A 19,582-nucleotide genomic window follows, 5' to 3' on the forward strand; every position below is an offset into this window, starting at 1 on the left:
GTGAGTGACCTCGCTGAGTGAGTGACCTCGCTGAGTGAGTGACCTCGCTGAGAGAGTGACCTCACTGAGAGAGTGACCTCCCTGAGAGAGTGACATCGCTGAGAGAGTGACCTCGCTGAGAGAGTGACCTCGCTGAGAGAGTGACCTCGCTGAGAGAGGGACCTCGCTGAGAGAGTGACCTCACTGAGAGAGCGACCTCCCTGAGAGAGCGACCTCCCTGAGAGATTGACCTCGCTGAGAGATTGACCTCGCTGAGAGAGTGACCTCGCTGAGAGAGTGACCTCGCTGAGAGAGTGACCTCGCTGAGAGATTGACCTCCCTGAGAGATTGACCTCGCTGAGAGATTGACCTCGCTGAGAGAGTGACCTCGCTGAGAGAGTGACCTCGCTGAGTGAGTGACCTCGCTGAGAGAGTGACCTCGCTGAGTGAGTGACCTCGCTGAGAGGGTGACCTCACTGAGAGAGTGACCTCGCTGAGAGAGTGACCTCGCTGAGAGATTGACCTCACTGAGAGAGTGACATCGCTGAGAGAGTGACCTCACTGAGAGATTGACCTCGCTGAGAGAGTGACCTCGCTGAGAGATTGACCTCGCTGAGAGAGGGACCTCGCTGAGTGAGTGACCTCGCTGAGAGATTGACCTCGCTGAGAGAGGGACCTCGCTGAGAGAGTGACCTACCTGAGAGAGTGACCTCGCTGAGTGAGTGACCTCGCTGAGAGATTGACCTCGCTGAGAGAGGGACCTCGCTGAGAGAGTGACCTCGCTGAGAGATTGACCTCGCTGAGAGAGGGACCTCACTGAGTGAGTGACCTCGCTGAGTGAGTGACCTCGCTGAGAGATTGACCTCACTGAGAGAGTGACCTCGCTGAGAGAGTGACCTCGCTGAGAGAGTGACCTCGCTGAGTGAGTGACCTCGCTGAGAGATTGACCTCGCTGAGAGAGGGACCTCGCTGAGAGAGTGACCTCGCTGAGAGATTGACCTCGCTGAGAGAGTGACCTCGCTGAGAGAGTGACCTCGCTGAGTGAGTGACCTCGCTGAGAGATTGACCTCGCTGAGAGAGGGACCTCGCTGAGAGAGTGACCTCGCTGAGAGATTGACCTCGCTGAGAGAGTGACCTCGCTGAGAGATTGACCTCGCTGAGAGAGTGACCTCCCTGAGAGATTGACCTCGCTGAGAGAGTGACCTCCCTGAGAGAGTGACATCGCTGAGTGAGTGACCTCGCTCAGAGAGTGACCTCACTGAGAGAGCGACCTCGCTGAGTGAGTGACCTCGCTGAGAGAGTGACCTCGCTGAGAGAGTGACCTCCCTGAGAGATTGACCTCGCTGAGAGAGTGACCTCCCTGAGAGAGTGACATCGCTGAGTGAGTGACCTCGCTCAGAGAGTGACCTCACTGAGAGAGGGACCTCGCTGAGAGAGTGACCTCACTGAGTGAGTGACCTCGCTGAGAGAGTGACCTCGCTGAGAGAGTGACCTCGCTGAGAGAGTGACCTCACTGAGAGGGTGACCTCGCTGAGAGATTGACCTCGCTGAGAGAGTGACCTCGCTGAGTGAGTGACCTCGCTGAGAGAGCGACCTCGCTGAGAGATTGACCTCGCTGAGAGATTGACCTCGCTGAGAGAGTGACCTCGCTGAGAGATTGACCTCGCTGAGAGATTGACCTCGCTGAGAGTGTGACCTCCCTGAGAGATTGACCTCGCTGAGAGAGTGACCTCGCTGAGAGAGTGACCTCGCTGAGAGATTGACCTCCCTGAGAGAGTGACCTCCCTGAGAGAGTGACATCGCTGAGTGAGTGACCTCGCTGAGAGAGTGACCTCCCTGAGAGAGTGACCTCGCTGAGAGAGTGACCTCGCTGAGAGATTGACCTCGCTGAGAGATTGACCTCGCTGAGAGAGTGACCTCGCTGAGAGAGTGACCTCGCTGAGAGAGTGACCTCACTGAGAGATTGACCTCGCTGAGAGAGTGACCTCGCTGAGAGATTGACCTCGCTGAGAGAGTGACCTCGCTGAGAGAGTGACCTCGCTCAGAGAGTGACCTCGCTGAGAGAGTGACCTCGCTGAGAAAGTGACATCGCTGAGAGATTGACCTCGCTGAGAGAGTGACCTCGCTGAGAGAGTGACCTCGCTGAGTGAGTGACCTCGCTGAGAGAGTGACCTCGCTGAGAGAGTGACCTCGCTGAGAGAGTGACCTCGCTGAGAGAGTGACCTCACTGAGAGAGTGACCTCGCTGAGAGAGTGACCTCGCTGAGAGAGTGACCTCGCTGAGAGAGTGACCTCGCTGAGAGAGTGACCTCGCTGAGAGAGTGACCTCGCTGAGAGAGTGACCTCGCTGAGAGAGTGACCTCGCTGAGAGATTGACCTCGCTGAGAGAGTGACCTCGCTGAGAGAGTGACCTCGCTGAGAGATTGACCTCGCTGAGAGATTGACCTCGCTGAGAGAGTGACCTCCCTGAGAGAGTGACCTCGCTGAGAAAGTGACCTCGCTGAGAGATTGACCTCGCTGAGAGATTGACCTCGCTGAGAGAGTGACCTCACTGAGAGAGTGACCTCGCTGAGAGAGTGACCTCGCTGAGAGAGTGACCTCGCTGAGAGATTGACCTCGCTGAGAGATTGACCTCGCTGAGAGAGTGACCTCGCTGAGAGAGTGACCTCGCTGAGAGATTGACCTCGCTGAGAGATTGACCTCGCTGAGAGAGTGACCTCGCTGAGTGAGTGACCTCGCTGAGAGAGTGACCTCGCTGAGAGAGTGACATCGCTGAGTGAGTGACCTCCCTGAGAGAGTGACCTCGCTGAGAGATTGACCTCGCTGAGAGAGTGACCTCGCTGAGAGAGTGACCTCACTGAGTGAGTGACCTCGCTGAGAGAGTGACCTCGCTGAGAGGGTGACATCGCTGAGAGAGTGACCTCCCTGAGAGAGTGACCTCCCTGAGAGAGTGACCTCGCTGAGAGATTGACCTCGCTGAGAGGGTGACCTCACTGAGAGAGTGACCTCGCTGAGAGAGTGACCTCACTGAGAGATTGACCTCGCTGAGAGAGTGACCTCGCTGAGAGAGTGACCTCGCTGAGTGAGTGACCTCGCTGAGTGAGTGACCTCGCTGAGAGAGTGACCTCGCTGAGTGAGTGACCTCGCTGAGAGAGTGACCTCGCTGAGAGAGCGACCTCGCTGAGTGAGTGACCTCGCTGAGTGAGTGACCTCGCTGAGAGAGGGACCTCACTGAGAGAGGGACCTACCTGAGAGAGTGACCTCGCTGAGAGAGTGACCTCGCTGAGAGATTGACCTCGCTGAGAGATTGACCTCGCTGAGAGGGTGACCTCGCTGAGAGAGTGACCTCGCTGAGAGAGTGACCTCGCTGAGAGAGTGACCTCCCTGAGAGATTGACCTCTCTGAGAGATTGACCTCGCTGAGAGGGTGACCTCGCTGAGAGATTGACCTCGCTGAGAGGGTGACCTCGCTGAGAGAGTGACCTCGCTGAGAGATTGACCTCGCTGAGAGAGTGACCTCGCTGAGAGATTGACCTCGCTGAGAGATTGACCTCGCTGAGAGAGTGACCTCGCTGAGAGAGTGACCTCGCTGAGAGAGTGACCTCGCTGAGTGAGTGACCTCGCTGAGAGATTGACCTCGCTGAGAGATTGACCTCGCTGAGTGAGTGACCTCGCTGAGAGAGTGACATCGCTGAGAGAGTGACCTCGCTGAGAGAGTGACCTCGCTGAGAGAGTGACCTCGCTGAGAGAGTGACCTCGCTGAGAGAGTGACCTACCTGAGAGAGTGACCTCGCTGAGAGAGTGACCTCGCTGAGAGATTGACCTCGCTGAGAGAGGGGGACTGTGAGACACCAGTCAGTGTACAGACATCTCCCTGAGAGAGAGAGGGGACTGGGAGACACCAGTCAGTGTACAGACATCTCCCTGAGAGAGAGGGGACTGAGAGACACCAGTCAGTGTACAGACATCTCCCTGAGAGAGAGGGGACTGAGAGACACCAGTCAGTGTACAGACATCTCCCTGAGAGAGAGGGGGACTGAGAGACACCAGTCAGTGTACAGATATCTCCCTGAGAGAGAGGGGGACTGAGAGACACCAGTCAGTGTACAGATATCTCCCTGAGAGAGAGGGGACTGAGAGACACCAGTCAGTATACAGATATCTCCCTGAGAGAGTGGGGACTGAGAGACACCAGACAGTGTACAGATATCTCCCTGAGAGAGAGAGGGGGGACTGAGAGACACCAGTCAGTGTACAGATATCTCCCTGAGAGAGAGAGGGGGGACTGTAATCTTTTGAAATATATTTCCAATGAAAGGGCGATTTAGGGTGGCCAATCCACCTACCCTGCACATCTTTGGGTTGTGAGGGTGAGACCCAGGCAGACACTGTGTGAATGTGCAAACTCCACATGGGCAGTGACCGAGAACTGTGCCATTGTGCCGCCCTGAGGACTGTGAGGATGTAGGAATATCAGATATGTTAGGTATTTGGTGCAGGAAGCCTGGGTTAGTGTGTTTGACTGCTGCAGTTGTGTTTGCAAAGAATCCTGGTTTGAAAGGTTTTTGGAGCCAGAGGTGCAATTAAAGCGTCGTAAAAGCTTGGTCGAATACAGGTTTGTTTGGATTAACGGGGTTCCCTGTGGAGTAGCTAATTTGATACATTGTGTTTCAGCTTGGTAAGGTCATGTAACTAATGGGAGGAGCTGGAGGACCAGCGTTTTGTCGAGAAGCAGTTCAGTATTAGTTCTGGAGGTGGCAGTCAAACTATGAAGAGAGTTTCTGAAGACCACGTAGAGATCCTGCATTGTTCCGACAGAGTATCGGGTCTCTTTCTTGAAGCAATCTCAAAAGATCGCTATTTCTCAGAGTAGAGTATCGAGGCACCTCTGCACAGCAGGCATTCCTGAGTCTGCTCACTGCATTTGAAAGTGGATTGAGGGCAGAGATGGTTCTGTTCTTTGAGTGGAAGTAAAGCTAGCAGTTAAGGGTTATTGTGTCACTGTCATTGTTTAAGGGGTAATTGTAAGTCTTATGTGATGTTAGAGATGTTTTAATACTTGGTTAGTAATGAAGTTTATCTTAATCTATGGTATCCATATTTTTTCCTGAAATCCGAGAACGAGGAATCCTTTCCCTCACAGTCTTATAAAATTAAAATAAAACATTGGGGTGTTTGTCCTCCGTCGTAGTCACTGGTGGGGTCTGATCTGGGATCTTAATAACAGAGCCTGTGGGAGTGGGATGAGAAAACATTTCTTCACACAATGGCAACAGTTTGTAACACTCCCCCACGTGGCTAATGGATCAATTGTCAATTTGGAACGGATGAGACTGATAGATTCCTGTCACCCAACAGGATTCGAAGGGGAAGGTGGGCAGGTGGTGATAGGTAGGTCGCAGTTCAGCCACAGACCCGTTGTGTTGGGGGGGGGGGGGGGGGGGGGGTCATGTTCGAGGGGCTGTGAATGGTTGCATTCAGTCGGTCGCCGCTCTCCCTCCCTCACCGCTCTGCTGTCTCTTGCAGTGCTGTGTGCTCTGAAATCGAGGTTCTTCGCTCCATCTACCTGGATGAGCTCGACGTTTCACAGGACTCCAGCAGGTACGTGGTGGGCGCGGAGTTACTACTGGGGCGGAGGGGTCTACATGATAAATGGGAGAACTTCAGTTATATATCATATGTGTAGCCAGTGCAGTAATCCTGGTTTAGTGTTTGTGCCGATTTGGAAGATGTGAGGAAAATCGGATTATAAATGCACTGGGGCAAGATGAGGGTTGAAAGTCTGGGGTTGGCATGTGTTTGTTTAAAAAGAGTTCTGTCTTGCAGAAGGTTTTTTTTTTAGCAGCCAGTAGGTGAAATTGACCCAGGAATGTGTTGATCAGTCTGGGCTAATGGACTGTGGTTTGAATGGGGAGGTCCCTGGGGTGTTAATGTGCTATTGCAGCCTGCGGTGATCATTCGGTTTCCTGTTAGCTGGGGGAGATGAGGTCATGACTGGGCGGAGCCAAGGAAGGCAGGGAGACATTTCGAGAAGCTGTGGGGAGAGGCAGTTTGGGAGAAAAGGCTTTTGGAAATGAATATGAAGCCCACAGATAAAGGCAGATTTCTTTCCCAGTAGGATAGGGGATGTGAAATATATTTTAATACTGTGTCAGTAATAAAGTTTGTTTTAATCCACCACGTCCCTAATTCTTTCTGAAATCACTCCCGATGTGAGAAATCCTCTCCTCACAGTCTGACAATATTAAATACAATCTTGGGGTTTCTGTCCGGTATCTGAGCAACTGTTGGGGTCTGGTGTGGGATCGCAATGGCCACTCCGCTGATCGGTCAATGCGCTGACGTCGCGTCCTGTTCCTCCCCAGACTGTACCCGTGGGAGATCAGAATCACCTTGCACCCAGCGACGGCGGACGACGCAGAGTCACAGTATGTCCGATTCACACTTATCCTCTCTCTAACTGCGCAGGTGAGTGTGGCAACAGGATCTCTGGGAGGGGGAGGGAGAGGATTCCTGGCGTTTCTGCCCTCGGGGGCTGGAGGAGGTTACAGAGATAGGGAGGGTTGTAGGGGCTGGAGGAGGTTACAGAGATGGGGAGGGTTGTAGGGAGCTGGAGGAGGTTACAGAGATAGGGAGGGTTGTAGGGGCTGGAGGAGGTTACAGATAGGGAGGGTTGTCGGGGCTGGAGGAGGTTACAGAGATACGGAGGGTTGTAGGGCCCGGAGGAGGTTACAGAGATCGGGAGGGTTGTAGGGGCTGGAGGAGGTTACAGAGATAGGGAGGGTTGTAGGGGGTGGAGGAGGTTACAGAGATAGGGAGGGTTGTAGGGGCCGGAGGAGGTTACAGAGATAAGGAGGGTTGTAGGAGCTGGAGGAGGTTACATAGATAGGGAGGGTTGTAGGGGCTGGAGGAGGTTACAGAGATAGGGAGGGTTGTTGGGCCTGGAGAAGGTTACAGAGATAGGGAGGGTTGTAGGGGCTGGAGGAGGTTACAGAGATAGGGAGGGTTGTGGGGGATGGAGGAGGTTACAGAGACAGGGAGGGTTGTAGGGTCTGGAGGAGGTTACAGAGATAGGGAGGGTTGTAGGTGCTGGAGGAGGTTACAGAGATAGGGAGGGTTGTAGGGGCCGGAGGTGGTTACAGAGATAAGGAGGGATGTCGGGAGTGGAGGGGGTTACATAGATAGGGAGGGTTGGAGGAGCTGGAGGAGGTTTCAGAGATAGGGAGGGTTGTCGGGGCTGGAGGAGGTTTCAGAGTTTGGGAGGGATGTAGGGAGTGGAGGAGGTTACAGAGATAGGGAGGGTTGTCGGGGCTGGAGGAGGTTACAGAGATAGGGAGGGGTGTAGGGAGTGGAGGAGGTTACAGAGATAGGGAGGGATGTACGGAGTGGAGGAGGTTACGGAGATAGGGAGGGATGTAGGGAGTGGAGGAGGTTACAGAGATAGGGAGGGGTGTAGGGAGTGGAGAATGTTGCAGAGATAGGGAGGGGTGTAGGGAGTGGAGAATGTTACAGAGATAGGGAGGGGTGTAGGGAGTGGAGGAGGTTACAGAGATAGGGAGGGATGTAGGGAGTGGAGGAGGTTACAGAGATAGGGAGGGGTGAAGGGAGTGGAGGAGGTTACAGAGATAGGGAGGGGTGTAGGGAGTGGAGGAGGTTACAGAGATAGGGAGGGTTGTAGGGACTGGAGGAGGGTACAGAGATAGGGAGGGGTGTAGGGAGTGGAGGAGGTTACAGAGATAGGGAGGGATGTAGGGAGTGGAGGAGGTTACAGAGATAGGGAGGGGTGAAGGGAGTGGAGGAGGTTACAGAGATAGGGAGGGGTGTAGGGAGTGGAGGAGGTTACAGAGATAGGGAGGGTTGTAGGGACTGGAGGAGGTTACAGAGATAGGGAGGGGTGTAGGGAGTGGAGAATGTTACAGAGATAGGGAGGGGTGTAGGGAGTGGAGGAGGTTACAGAGATAGGGAGGGGTGAAGGGAGTGGAGGAGGTTACAGAGATAGGGAGGGGTGTAGGGAGTGGAGGAGGTTACAGAGATAGGGATGGTTTTAGGGACTGGAGGAGGTTACAGAGATAGGGAGGGGTGTAGGGAGTGGAGAATGTTACAGAGATAGGGAGAGGGTGCTGAGATACTGGAGGGATTTGAAAAGAGGAATGAGAATTTTCCAATGGTGTTGCTGATCGGCGAGCCAGTCTGGGTCACTGAGCACTGGGAGGAGACGGGCGGAGGTCACAGCCTCTTTCTCCAACTCCCACCCGTGAGCAGAGAGAGGACTTTGAAATTGTACAGGTCACAGGCTTTAATTCCGAGATTCTCTCACTTTCTTTCTGTGTCCCTCTCTCCCTCTGGACACATTCTCGTTGCCAGTATCCGGAGGTCGCGCCCGTGGTCTCAATCAGGAATCCTCGTGGGCTCTGCGATGACTGGATACAGAGGTGAGGAAATCCCAATGGATAACGCATTAATGGCTCAGCGAGTCTCACCTCGAAGACCGGAGCTCTCACAATGCAGAGACCCTGAAGGAGGACTGAGGGAGTGCCGCGCTGTCAGGGGGCCAGTACTGAGGGAGTGCCGCACTGTCAGAGGGTCAGTACTGAGGGAGTGCCGCACTGTCGGGGGTCAGTACTGAGGGAGTGCCGCACTGTCAGAGGGTCAGTACTGAGGGAGTGCCGCACTGTCAGAGGGTCAGTACTGAGGGAGCACCGCATTGTCAGAGGCTCAGTACTGAGGGAGTGCCGCAATGTCAGAGGGTCAGTACTGAGGGAGTGCTGCACTATCGGAGCATCAGTACTGAGGGAGTGCCGCACTGTCGGAGGGTCAGTACGGAGTGAGTGCTGCGCTGTCCGAGGGTCAGTACTGAGGGATCGCCGCACTGTCAGAGGGTCAGTACTGAGTGAGTGTTGCACTGTCCGAGGGTCAGTACTGAGGGATCGCCTCACTGTCAGAGGGTCAGTACTGAGGGAGCGCCGCACTGTCGGAGGGTAAGTACTGAATGAGCGCCGCACTGTCGGAGGGTCAGTACTGCGGGAGTGCCGCGCTGTCGGGGGTCAGTACTGAGGGAGCGCCGCACTGTCAGAGGTTTAGTACTGAGGGAGTGCCGAACTGTCGGAGGGTCAGTACTGAGGGAGTGCCGCACTGTCGGAGGGTCAGTACTGAGGGTGCGCCGCACTGTCAGAGGTTCAGTACTGAGGGAGTGCTGCACTGTCAGAGGGTCAGTACTGAGGGAGCACCGCACTGTCAGAGGCTCAGTACTGAGGGAGTGCCGCAATGTCAGAGGGTCAGTACAGAGGGAGGCGCCGCACTGTCGGGGGTCAGTACTGAGGGAGTGCCGCACTGCCGGGGGTCAGTACTGAGGGAGCACCGCACTGTCAGAGGGTCAGTACTGAGGGAGTGCCGCACTGTCGGGGGTCAGTACTGAGGGAGTGCCGCACTGTCAGAGGGACAGTACTGAGGGAGTGCCGCACTGTCGGAGGGTCAGGACTGAGGGAGAGCCGCACTGTCGGAGGGTCAGTACTGAGGGAGTGTCGCGCTGTCGGGGGTCAGTACTGAGGGAGCGCCGCACTGTCAGAGGGTCAGTACTGAGGAAGCGCCGCACTGTCAGAGAGTCAGTACTGAGGGAGCGCCGCACTGTCAGAGGGTCAGTACTGAGGGAACTCCGCACTGTCAGAGGGTCAGTACTGAGGGAGTGCCGCACTGTCAGAGGGTCAGTACTGAGGGAGCACCACACTGTCAGAAGGTCAGTACGGAGGGAGTGCCGCACGGTCGGAGGGTCAGTACTGAGGAAATGCCGCAATGTCGGAGGGTCAGTACTGAGGAAGGGCCGGACTGTCAGAGGGTCAGTACTGAGGGAGTGCCGCACTGTCAGAGGGTCAGCACTGAGGGAGTGCCACACTGTCAGAGGGTCAGGACTGAGGGAGAGCCGCACTGTCAGAGGGTCAGTACTGAGGAAGCGCCGCACTGTCAGAGGGTCAGTACTGAGGGAGTGCCGCGCTGTCGGGGGCAGTGCTGAGGGAGTGCCGCGCTGTCGGTGGTCAGTACTGAGGGAGTGCCGCACTGTCAGAGGGTCAGTACTGAGGGAGAGCCGCACTGTCAGAGGGTCAGTACTGAGGGAGTGCCGCACTGTCAGAGGGTCAGTACTGAGGGAGTGCCGCACTGTCAGAGGGTCAGTACTGAGGGAGCACCGCACTGTCAGAGGGTCAGTACTGAGGGAGTGCTGCACTGTCAGAGGGTCAGTACTGAGGGAGCACCGCACTGTCAGAGGGTCAGTACTGAGGGAGAGCCGCACTGTCCGAGGGTCAGTACTGAGGGAGCACCGCACTGTTAGATGGTCAGTACTGAGGGAGTGCCGCACTGTCAGAGGGTCAGTACTGAGGGAGCACCGCACTGTCAGAGGGTCAGTACTGAGGGAGTGCTGCACTGTCAGAGGGTCAGTACTGAGGGAGCACCGCACTGTTAGATGGTCAGTACTGAGGGAGTGCCGCACTGTCAGAGGGTCAGTACTGAGGGAGTGCCGCACTGTCAGAGGGTCAGTACTGACGGAGCGCCGCACTGTCAGAGGGTCAGTACTGAGGGAGAGCCGCACTGTCCGAGGGTCAATACTGAGTGAGTGCTGCGCTGTTCGAGGGTCAGTACTGAGGGAGTGCTGCACTGTCGGAGCGTCAGTAGAGGGCGTGCCGCACTGTCGGAGGGTCAGTACGGAGTGAGTGCTGCGCTGTCCGAGGGTCAGTACTGAGGGATCGCCGCACTGTCAGAGGGTCAGTACTGAGTGAGTGCTGCGCTGTCCGAGGGTCAGTACTGAGGGATCGCCGCACTGTCAGAGGGTCAGTACTGAGTGAGTGCTGCGCTGTCCGAGGGTCAGTACTGAGGGAGTGCCGCACTGTCAGAGGGTCAGTACTGAGGGAGCGCCGCACTGTCGGAGGGTAAGTACTGAATGAGCGCCGCACTGTCGGAGGGTCAGTACTGCGGGAGTGCCGCACTGTTGGAGGGTCAGTACTGAGGGAACGCCGCACTGTCAGAGGGTCAGTACTGAGGGAGTGCCGCACTGTCAGAGGGTCAGTACTGAGGGAGCACCGCACTGTCAGAAGGTCAGTACTGAGGGAGTGCCGCACTGTCGGAGGGTCAGTACTGAGGAAATGCCGCAATGTCGGAGGGTCAGTACTGAGGGAGGGCCGGACTGTCAGAGGGTCAGTACTGAGGGAGTGCCGCACTGTCAGAGGGTCAGCACTGAGGGAGTGCCACACTGTCAGAGGGTCAGTACTGAGGGAGCCCCGCACTGTCAGAGGGTCAATACTGTGAGAGCGCCACACTGTCAGAGGGTCAGGACTGATGGAGCTCCGCACTGGCGGAGGGTCAGTACTGAGGGAGCACCGCACTGTCAGAGGGTCAGTACTGAGGGAGTGCCGCACTGTCGGGGGTCAGTACTGAGGGAGTGCCGCACTGTCAGAGGGACAGTACTGAGGGAGTGCCGCACTGTCGGAGGGTCAGGACTGAGGGAGAGCCGCACTGTCGGAGGGTCAGTACTGAGGGAGTGCCGCACTGTCAGAGGGTCAGTACTGAGGGAGTGTCGCGCTGTCGGGGGTCAGTACTGAGGGAGCGCCGCACTGTCAGAGGGTCAGTACTGAGGAAGCGCCGCACTGTCAGAGGGTCAGTACTGAGGGAGTGCCACACTGTCAGAGGGTCAGTACTGAGAGAGTGCGCACTGTCAGAGGGTTAGTACTGAGGGAGTGCCGCACTGTCAGAGGGTCAGTACTGAGGGAGAGCCGCACTGTCAGAGGGTCAGTACTGAGGGAGTGCCGCACTGTCAGAGGGTCAGTACTGACGGAGCGCCGCACTGTCGGAGGGTCAGTACTGAGGGAGCACCGCACTGTCAGAGGGTCAGTACTGACGGAGCGCCGCACTGTCAGAGGGTCAGTACTGAGGGAGAGCCGCACTGTCCGAGGGTCAATACTGAGTGAGTGCTGCGCTGTTCGAGGCTCAGTACTGAGGGAGTGCTGCACTATCGGAGCATCAGTACTGAGGGAGTGCCGCACTGTCGGAGGGTCAGTACTGAGGGAGTGCTGCACTGTCAGAGAGTCAGTACTGAGGGAGTGCTGCACTGTCAGAGGGTCAGTACTGAGGGAGTGCCGCACTATCAGAGGGTCAGTACTGAGGGAGTGCCGCACTGTCAGAGGGTCAGTACTGAGGGAACGCCGCACTGTCAGAGGGTCAGTACTGAGGGAGTGCCGCACTGTCAGAGGGTCAGTACTGAGGGAGCACAACACTGTCAGAAGGTCAGTACTGAGGGAGTGCCGCACGGTCGGAGGGTCAGTACTGAGGAAATGCCGCAATGTCGGAGGGTCAGTACTGAGGAAGGGCCGGACTGTCAGAGGGTCAGTACTGAGGGAGTGCCGCACTGTCAGAGGGTCAGCACTGAGGGAGTGCCACACTGTCAGAGGGTCAGGACTGAGGGAGAGCCGCACTGTCAGAGGGTCAGTACTGAGGAAGCGCCGCACTGTCAGAGGGTCAGTACTGAGGGAGAGCCGCACTGTCAGAGGGTCAGTACTGAGGGAGCGCCGCGCTGTCGGGGGCAGTGCTGAGGGAGTGCTGTACTGTCAGAGGGTCAGTACTGAGGGAGCGCCGCACTGTCAGAGGGTCAGTACTGAGGGAGCGCCGCGCTGTCGGTGGTCAGTACTGAGGGAGTGCCGCACTGTCAGAGGGTCAGTACTGAGGGAGAGCCGCACTGTCAGAGGGTCAGTACTGAGGGAGTGCTGCACTGTCAGAGGGTCAGTACTGAGGGAGCACCGCACTGTTAGATGGTCAGTACTGAGGGAGTGCCGCACTGTCAGAGGGTCAGTACTGAGGGAGAGCCGCACTGTCCGAGGGTCAATACTGAGTGAGTGCTGCGCTGTTCGAGGGTCAGTACTGAGGGAGTGCTGCACTGTCGGAGCGTCAGTACTGAGGGAGTGCCGCACTGTCGGAGGGTCAGTACGGAGTGAGTGCTGCGCTGTCCGAGGGTCAGTACTGAGGGATCGCCGCACTGTCAGAGGGTCAGTACTGAGTGAGTGCTGCGCTGTCCGAGGGTCAGTACTGAGGGAGTTCCGCACTGTCAGAGGGTCAGTACTGAGGGAGCGCCGCACTGTCGGAGGGTAAGTACTGAATGAGCGCCGCACTGTCGGAGGGTCAGTACTGCGGGAGTGCCGTGCTGTCGGGGGTCAGTACTGAGGGAGCGCCGCACTGTCAGAGGTTTAGTACTGAGGGAGTGCCGAACTGTCGGAGGGTCAGTACTGAGGGAGTGCCGCACTGTCGGAGGGTCAGTACTGAGGGAACGCCGCACTGTCAGAGGGTCAGTACTGAGGGAGTGCCGCACTGTCAGAGGGTCAGTACTGAGGGAGCACCGCACTGTCAGAAGGTCAGTACTGAGGGAGTGCCGCACTGTCGGAGGGTCAGTACTGAGGAAATGCCGCAATGTCGGAGGGTCAGTACTGAGGGAGGGCCGGACTGTCAGAGGGTCAGTACTGAGGGAGTGCCGCACTGTCAGAGGGTCAGCACTGAGGGAGTGCCACACTGTCAGAGGGTCAGTACTGAGGGAGCCCCGCACTGTCAGAGGGTCAATACTGAGGGAGCGCCACACTGTCAGAGGGTCAGGACTGAGGGAGCTCCGCACTGTCGGAGGGTCAGTATTGAGGGAGCGCCGCACTGTCGGAGGGTAAGTACTGAAGGAGTGCTGCACTGTCAGAGGGTCAGTACTGAGGGAGTGCCGCGCTGTCGGATTGTCAGTACTGAGGGAGTGCCGAGCTGTCGGATTGTCAGTACTGACGGAGCTCCGCACTGTCGGAGGGTCAGTACTGAGGGTGATCCGCACTGTCAGAGGGTCAGTACTGAGTGAGTGCTGCACTGTCGGGGGTCAGTACTGAGGGAGTGCCGCGCCGTTGGAGGGTCAGTACTGAGGGTGTGCCGCACTGTTGGAGGTTCAGGACAGAGGGAGTGCTGCACTGTCAGAGGGTCAGTACTGAGGGAGTGCCGCACTGTCGGAGGGTCTGTACTGAGGGAGTGCCGCACTGTCGGAGGGTCAGTACTGATGGTGAGCCGCACTGTCAGAGGGTCAGTACTGAGGGAGTGCCGCGCTGTCGGGGGCAGTGCTGAGGGAGTGCCGCGCTGTCGGTGGTCAGTACTGAGAGAGTGCGCACTTTCAGAGGGTCAGTACTGAGGGAGTGCCGCACTGTCAGAGGGTCAGTACTGAGGGAGTGCCGCACTGTCGGAGGGTCAGTACTGAGTGAGTGCGCACTGTCAGAGGGTCAGTACTGAGAGAGCACCGCACTGTCAGGGGGTCAGTACTGAGGGAGTGCCGCACTGTCCGAGGGTCAGTACTGACAGAGCGCCGCACTGTCCGAGGGTCAGTACTGAGGGAGAGCCGCACTGTCCGAGGGTCAGTACTGAGGGCGTGCCGCACTGTCAGAGGGTCAGTACTGAGGGAGCGCCGCACTGTCGGAGGGTAAGTACTGAATGAGCGCCGCACTGTCGGACGGTCAGTACTGCGGGAGTGCCGCGCTGATGGGGTCAGTACTGAGGGAGCGCCGCACTGTCAGAGGTTCAGTACTGAGGGAGTGCCGAACTGTCGGAGGGTCAGTACTGAGGGAGTGCCGCACTGTCGGAGGGTCAGTACTGAGGTTGCGCCGCACTGTCAGAGGTTCAGTACTGAGGGAACGCCGCACTGTCAGAGGGTCAGTACTGAGGAAATGCCGCAATGTCGGAGGGTCAGTACTGAGGGAGCGCCGCACTGTCAGAGGGTCAGTACTGAGGGAGTGTGCCGCACTGTCAGAGGGTCAGCACTGAGGGAGTGCCACACTGTCAGAGGGTCAGTACTGAGGGAGCCACGCACTGTCAGAGGGTCAGTACTGAGGGAGCTCCGCACTGTCGGAGGGTCAGTATTGAGGGAGCGCCGCACTGTCGGAGGGTAAGTACTGAAGGAGCGCCGCACTGTCGCAGGGTCAGTACTGAGGGAGTGCCGCGCTGTCGGATTGTCAGTACTGAGGGAGCTCCGCACTGTCAGAGGGTCAGTACTGAGGGAGTGCCGCGCTGTCGGTGGTCAGTACTGAGTGAGTGCTGCACTGTCAGATGGTCAGTATTGTGGGAGCGCCGCACTGTCGGAGGGTAAGTACTGAAGGAGTGCCGCACTGTCGCAGGGTCAGTACTGAGGGAGTGCCGCGCTGTCGGTGGTCAGTACTGAGGGAGTGCCGCACTATCGGAGGATCAGTACTGAGTGAGTGCCGCGATGTCGGGGGTCAGTACTCGGGGAGTGCCCGCAGTCGGGGGTCAGGAGTGCCGCGCCGTTGGAGGGTCAGTACTGAGGGTGTGCCGCACTGTCGGAGGTTCAGGACTGAGGGAGTGCCGCACTGTCAGAGGGTCAGTACTGAGGGAGTGCCGCACTGTCAGAGGATCAGTACTGAGGGAGCGCTGCACTGTCAGAGGGTCAGTACTGAGGGAGTGCCGCACTGTCGGAGGGTCAGTACTGAGGGAGCGCCGCACTGTCAGAGGGTCAGTACTGACGGAGCGCCGCACTGTCTATGTCAGTACTGACGCAGCACTGCACTGTCAGAGGGTCAGTACAGAGGCAGCGCGGCACTGTCAGAGAGTCAGTACTGAGGAAGTGCCGCACTGTCGGAGGGTCAGTACTGAGGGAGGGCCGCACTGTCAGAGAGTCAGTACTGAGGGAGCGCCGCACTGTCAGAGGGTCAGTACTGAGGGAGCGCCGCACTTTCGGAGGGTAAGTACTGAATGAGCGCCGCACTGTCGGAGGGTCAGTACTGCGGGAGTGCCGCGCTGTCGGGGGTCAGTACTGAGGGAGCGCCGCACTGTCAGAGGTTTAGTACTGAGGGAGTGCCGAACTGTCGGAGGGTAAGTACTGAGGGAGTGCCCGCTGTCGGAGGTTCAGGACTGAGGGAGTGCCGCACTGTGGGAGGGTCAGTACTGAGGGAGTGCTGCCCTGTCGGAGGGTCAGTACTGAGGGAGCGCCGCACTGTCAGAGGGTCAGTACTGACGGAGCGCTGCACTGTCGGAGGGTCAGGACTGAGGGAGTGCTGCACTGTCGGAGGGTCAGTACTGAGGGAGTGCTGCACTGTCAGAGGGTCAGTACTGAGGGAGCGCCGCACTGTCAGAGAGTCAGTACTGAGGGAGTGCTGCACTGTAGGAGGGTCATTACTGAGGGAGCGCCGCACTGTCAGAGGATCAGTACTGAGGGAGTGCCGCACTGTCAGAGGGTCAGTACTGAGGGAGCGCCGCATTGTCAAAGGGTCAGTACTGAGGGAGCCCCGCACTGTCAGATGGTCAATACTGAGGGAGCGCCACACTGACAGAGGGTCAGTACTGAGGGAGTGCCGCACTGTCAGAGGGTCAGTACCGAGGGAGTGCCGCACTGTCAGAGGGTCAGTACTGAGGGAGCCCCGCACTGTCAGATGGTCAATACTGAGGGAGCGCCGCACTGTCGCAGGGTCAGTACTGAGGGAGTGCCGCGCTGTCGGATTGTCAGTTCTGAGGGAGCGCCGCACTGTTAGAGGGTCAGTACTGAGTGAGTGCTGCACTGTCGGAGGGTCAGTATTGAGGGAGCGCCTTAGTGTCGGAGGCTAAGTACTGAAGGAGCGCCGCGCTGTCGGATTGTCAGTTCTGAGGGAGTGCCGCACTGTTAGAGGGTCACTACTGAGGGAGTGCCGCACTGTCAGAGGGTCAGTATTGAGTGAGTGCTGCACTGTGCGAGGGCCAGTACTGAGGGGGTGCCGCACTGTCAGAGGGTCAGTACTGAGGGGGTGCCGCACTGCCAGAGGATCAGGACTGAGGGAATGCTGCACTGTCAGAGGGTCCGTACTGAGGGTGTGCCGCCCTGTCAGAGGATCAGTACTGAGGGAGCACCGCACTTTCGGAGAGTGAATGCTGAGGGAGTGCAGCACTGTCAGAGAGTCAGTACTGAGGGAGCGTCGCATTGTCAGAGGGTAAATACTGAGGGAGTGCTGCACTGTCGGAGGATTAGTACTGAGGGAGCGCTGCACTGTCAGAGGGTTAATACTGAGGGAGTCCCTCACTGGCAGAGGATCAGTACTGAGGGAGTGCCTCACCGTCGGAGGGTCAGTACTGAGGGGGTGCCGCACTGTCAGAGGGTTAATATTGAGGGAGTGCCGCACTGTCAGAGGGTCAGTGCTGAGGGAGTGCCTCACTGTCGGAGGGTCAGTACTGAGGGAGCTCCGCACTGTCAGAGGGTCAATACTGAGGGAGCGCCGCACTGTCAGAGGGTTAATATTGAGGGAGTGCCGCACTGTCAGAGGGTCAGTACTGAGGGAGTGCCTCACTGTCGGAGGGTCAGTCCTGAGGGAGCTCCGCACTGTCGGAGGGTCAGTATTGAGGGAGCGCCGCACTGTCAGAGGGTCAGTACTGAGGGAGTGCCGCACTGTCGCAGGGTCAGTACTGAGGGAGTGCCGCGCTGTCGGATTGTCAGTACTGAGGGAGTGCCGCACTGTCGGAGGGTAAGTACTGAAGGAGTGCCGCACTGTCGCAGGGTCAGTACTGAGGGAGTGCCGCGCTGTCGGTGGTCAGTACTGAGTGAGTGCTGCACTGTCAGATGGTCAGTATTGTGGGAGCGCCGCACTGTCAGAGGGTAAGTACTGAAGGAGTGCCGCACTGTCGCAGGGTCAGTACTGAGGGAGTGCAGCGCTGTCGGTGGTCAGTACTGAGGGAGTGCCGCACTATCGGAGGATCAGTACTGAGGGAGTGCCGCGATGTCGGGGGTCAGTACTGAGGGAGTGCCGCACTATCGGAGGATCAGTACTGAGGGAGTGCCCGCTGTCGGGGGTCAGGAGTGCCGCGCTGTTGGAGGGTCAGTACTGAGGGTGTTTCGCACTGTCGGAGGTTCAGGACTGAGGGAGTGCCGCACTGTCAGAGGGTCAGTACTGAGGGAGTGCTGCACTGTCAGAGGGTCAGTACTGAGGGAGCGCTGCACTGTCAGAGGGTCAGTACTGAGGGAGTGCTGCCCTGTCGGAGGGTCAGTACTGAGGGAGCGCCGCACTTTCAGAGGGTCAGTACTGACGCAGCACTGCACTGTCAGAGGGTCAGTACAGAGGCAGCGCGGCACTGTCAGAGAGTCAGTACTGAGGGAGCACCGCACTTTCGGAGGGTAAGTACTGAATGAGCGCCGCACTGTCGGAGGGTCAGTACTGCGGGAGTGCCGCGCTGTCGGGGGTCAGTACTGAGGGAGCGCCGCACTGTCAGAGGTTTAGTACTGAGGGAGTGCCGAACTGTCGGAGGGTAAGTACTGAGGGAGCGCCGCACTGTCGGAGGGTAAGTACTGAAGGAGTGCCGCACTGTCGCAGGGTCAGTACTGAGGGAGTGCGCGCTGTCGGATTGTCAGTCCTGAGGGAGCTCCGCACTGTCAGAGGGTCAGTACTGAGGGAGTGCCGCACTGTCAGAGGGTGTGTATTGTGGGAGCGCCGCACTGTCGGAGATTAAGTACTGAAGGAGTGCCGCACTGTCGCAGGGTCAGTACTGAGGGAGGGCCGCACTGTCAGAGTCAGTACTGAGGGAGCGCCGCACTGTCAGAGGGTCAATACTGAGGGAGCGCCACACTGTCAGAGGGTCAGTACTGAGGGAGCTCAGCACTGTCGGAGTGTCAGTATTGAGGGAGCGCCGCACTGTCAGAGGGTCAGTACTGAGGGAGTGCCGCACTGTCGCAGGGTCAGTACTGAGGGAGTGCCGCGCTGTCGGATTGTCAGTACTGAGGGAGTGCCGCACTGTCGGAGGGTAAGTACTGAAGGAGTGCCGCACTGTCGCAGGGTCAGTACTGAGGGAGTGCCGCGCTGTCGGTGGTCAGTACTGAGTGAGTGCTGCATTGTCAGATTGTCAGTATTGTGGGAGCGCCGCACTGTCGGAGGGTCAGTACTGAGGGACTGCCGCGCTGTCGGTGGTCAGTACTGAGGGAGTGCCGCACTATCGGAGGATCAGTACTGAGGGAGTGCCGCGATGTCGGGGGTCGGTACTGACGGAGTGCCCGCTGTCGGAGGTTCAGGACTGAGGGAGTGCCGCACTGTCGGAGGGTCAGTACTGAGGGAGTGCTGCCCTGTCGGAGGGTCAGTACTGAGGGAGCGCCGCACTGTCAGAGGGTCAGTACTGACGGAGCGCTGCACTGTCGGAGGGTCAGGACTGAGGGAGTGCTGCACTGTCGGAGGGTCAGTACTGAGGGAGTGCTGCACTGTCAGAGAGTCAGTACTGAGGGAGCGTCGCATTGTCAGAGGGTAAATACTGAGGGAGTGCTGCACTGTCAGAGGATTAGTACTGAGGGAGCGCTGCACTGTCAGAGGGTCAGTACTGAGGGAGCGCCGCACTGTCAGAGGGTTAATACTGAGGCAGTGCCGCACTGGCAGAGGATCAGTACTGAGGGAGTGCCTCACTGTCGGAGGGTCAGTACTGATGGAGCGCCGCACTGTGAGAGGGTCAGTACTGAGGGGGTGCCGCACTGTCAGAGGGTCAGTATTGAGGGAGTGCTGCACTGTGGGAGGGTCAGTACTGAGGGAGCGCCGCACTGTCAGTTGGTCAGTACTGAGGGAGCGCCGCACTGTCAGTTGGTCAGTACTGAGGGGGTGCCGCACTGTC

General features: G+C 57.9%; 1 protein-coding gene across 8 annotated transcripts in view; it reads left to right on the forward strand.

Annotated features, from left to right (window-relative positions):
- rnf25 (ring finger protein 25) overlaps nucleotides 1-19,582 on the forward strand; it is a 103,657-nt gene that overhangs the window by 2,576 nt on the left and 81,499 nt on the right. For 5 of the 8 annotated variants that reach the window (XM_072484087.1, XM_072484088.1, XM_072484085.1 and 2 more), the window contains exons 2-4: nucleotides 5,504-5,578; nucleotides 6,343-6,445; nucleotides 8,342-8,409. In XM_072484087.1, the coding sequence (XP_072340188.1) occupies nucleotides 5,504-5,578; nucleotides 6,343-6,445; nucleotides 8,342-8,409 (246 nt within the window). The remainder of the gene's footprint in view (nucleotides 1-5,503; nucleotides 5,579-6,342; nucleotides 6,446-8,341; nucleotides 8,410-19,582) is intronic. The other 3 variants (XM_072484092.1, XM_072484091.1, XM_072484089.1) reach the window with 2 other exon arrangements.

Source organism: Scyliorhinus torazame, chromosome 19 (genome assembly GCF_047496885.1).
Source record: "Scyliorhinus torazame isolate Kashiwa2021f chromosome 19, sScyTor2.1, whole genome shotgun sequence".
NCBI classification, from domain to species: Eukaryota; Metazoa; Chordata; class Chondrichthyes; order Carcharhiniformes; family Scyliorhinidae; genus Scyliorhinus; species Scyliorhinus torazame.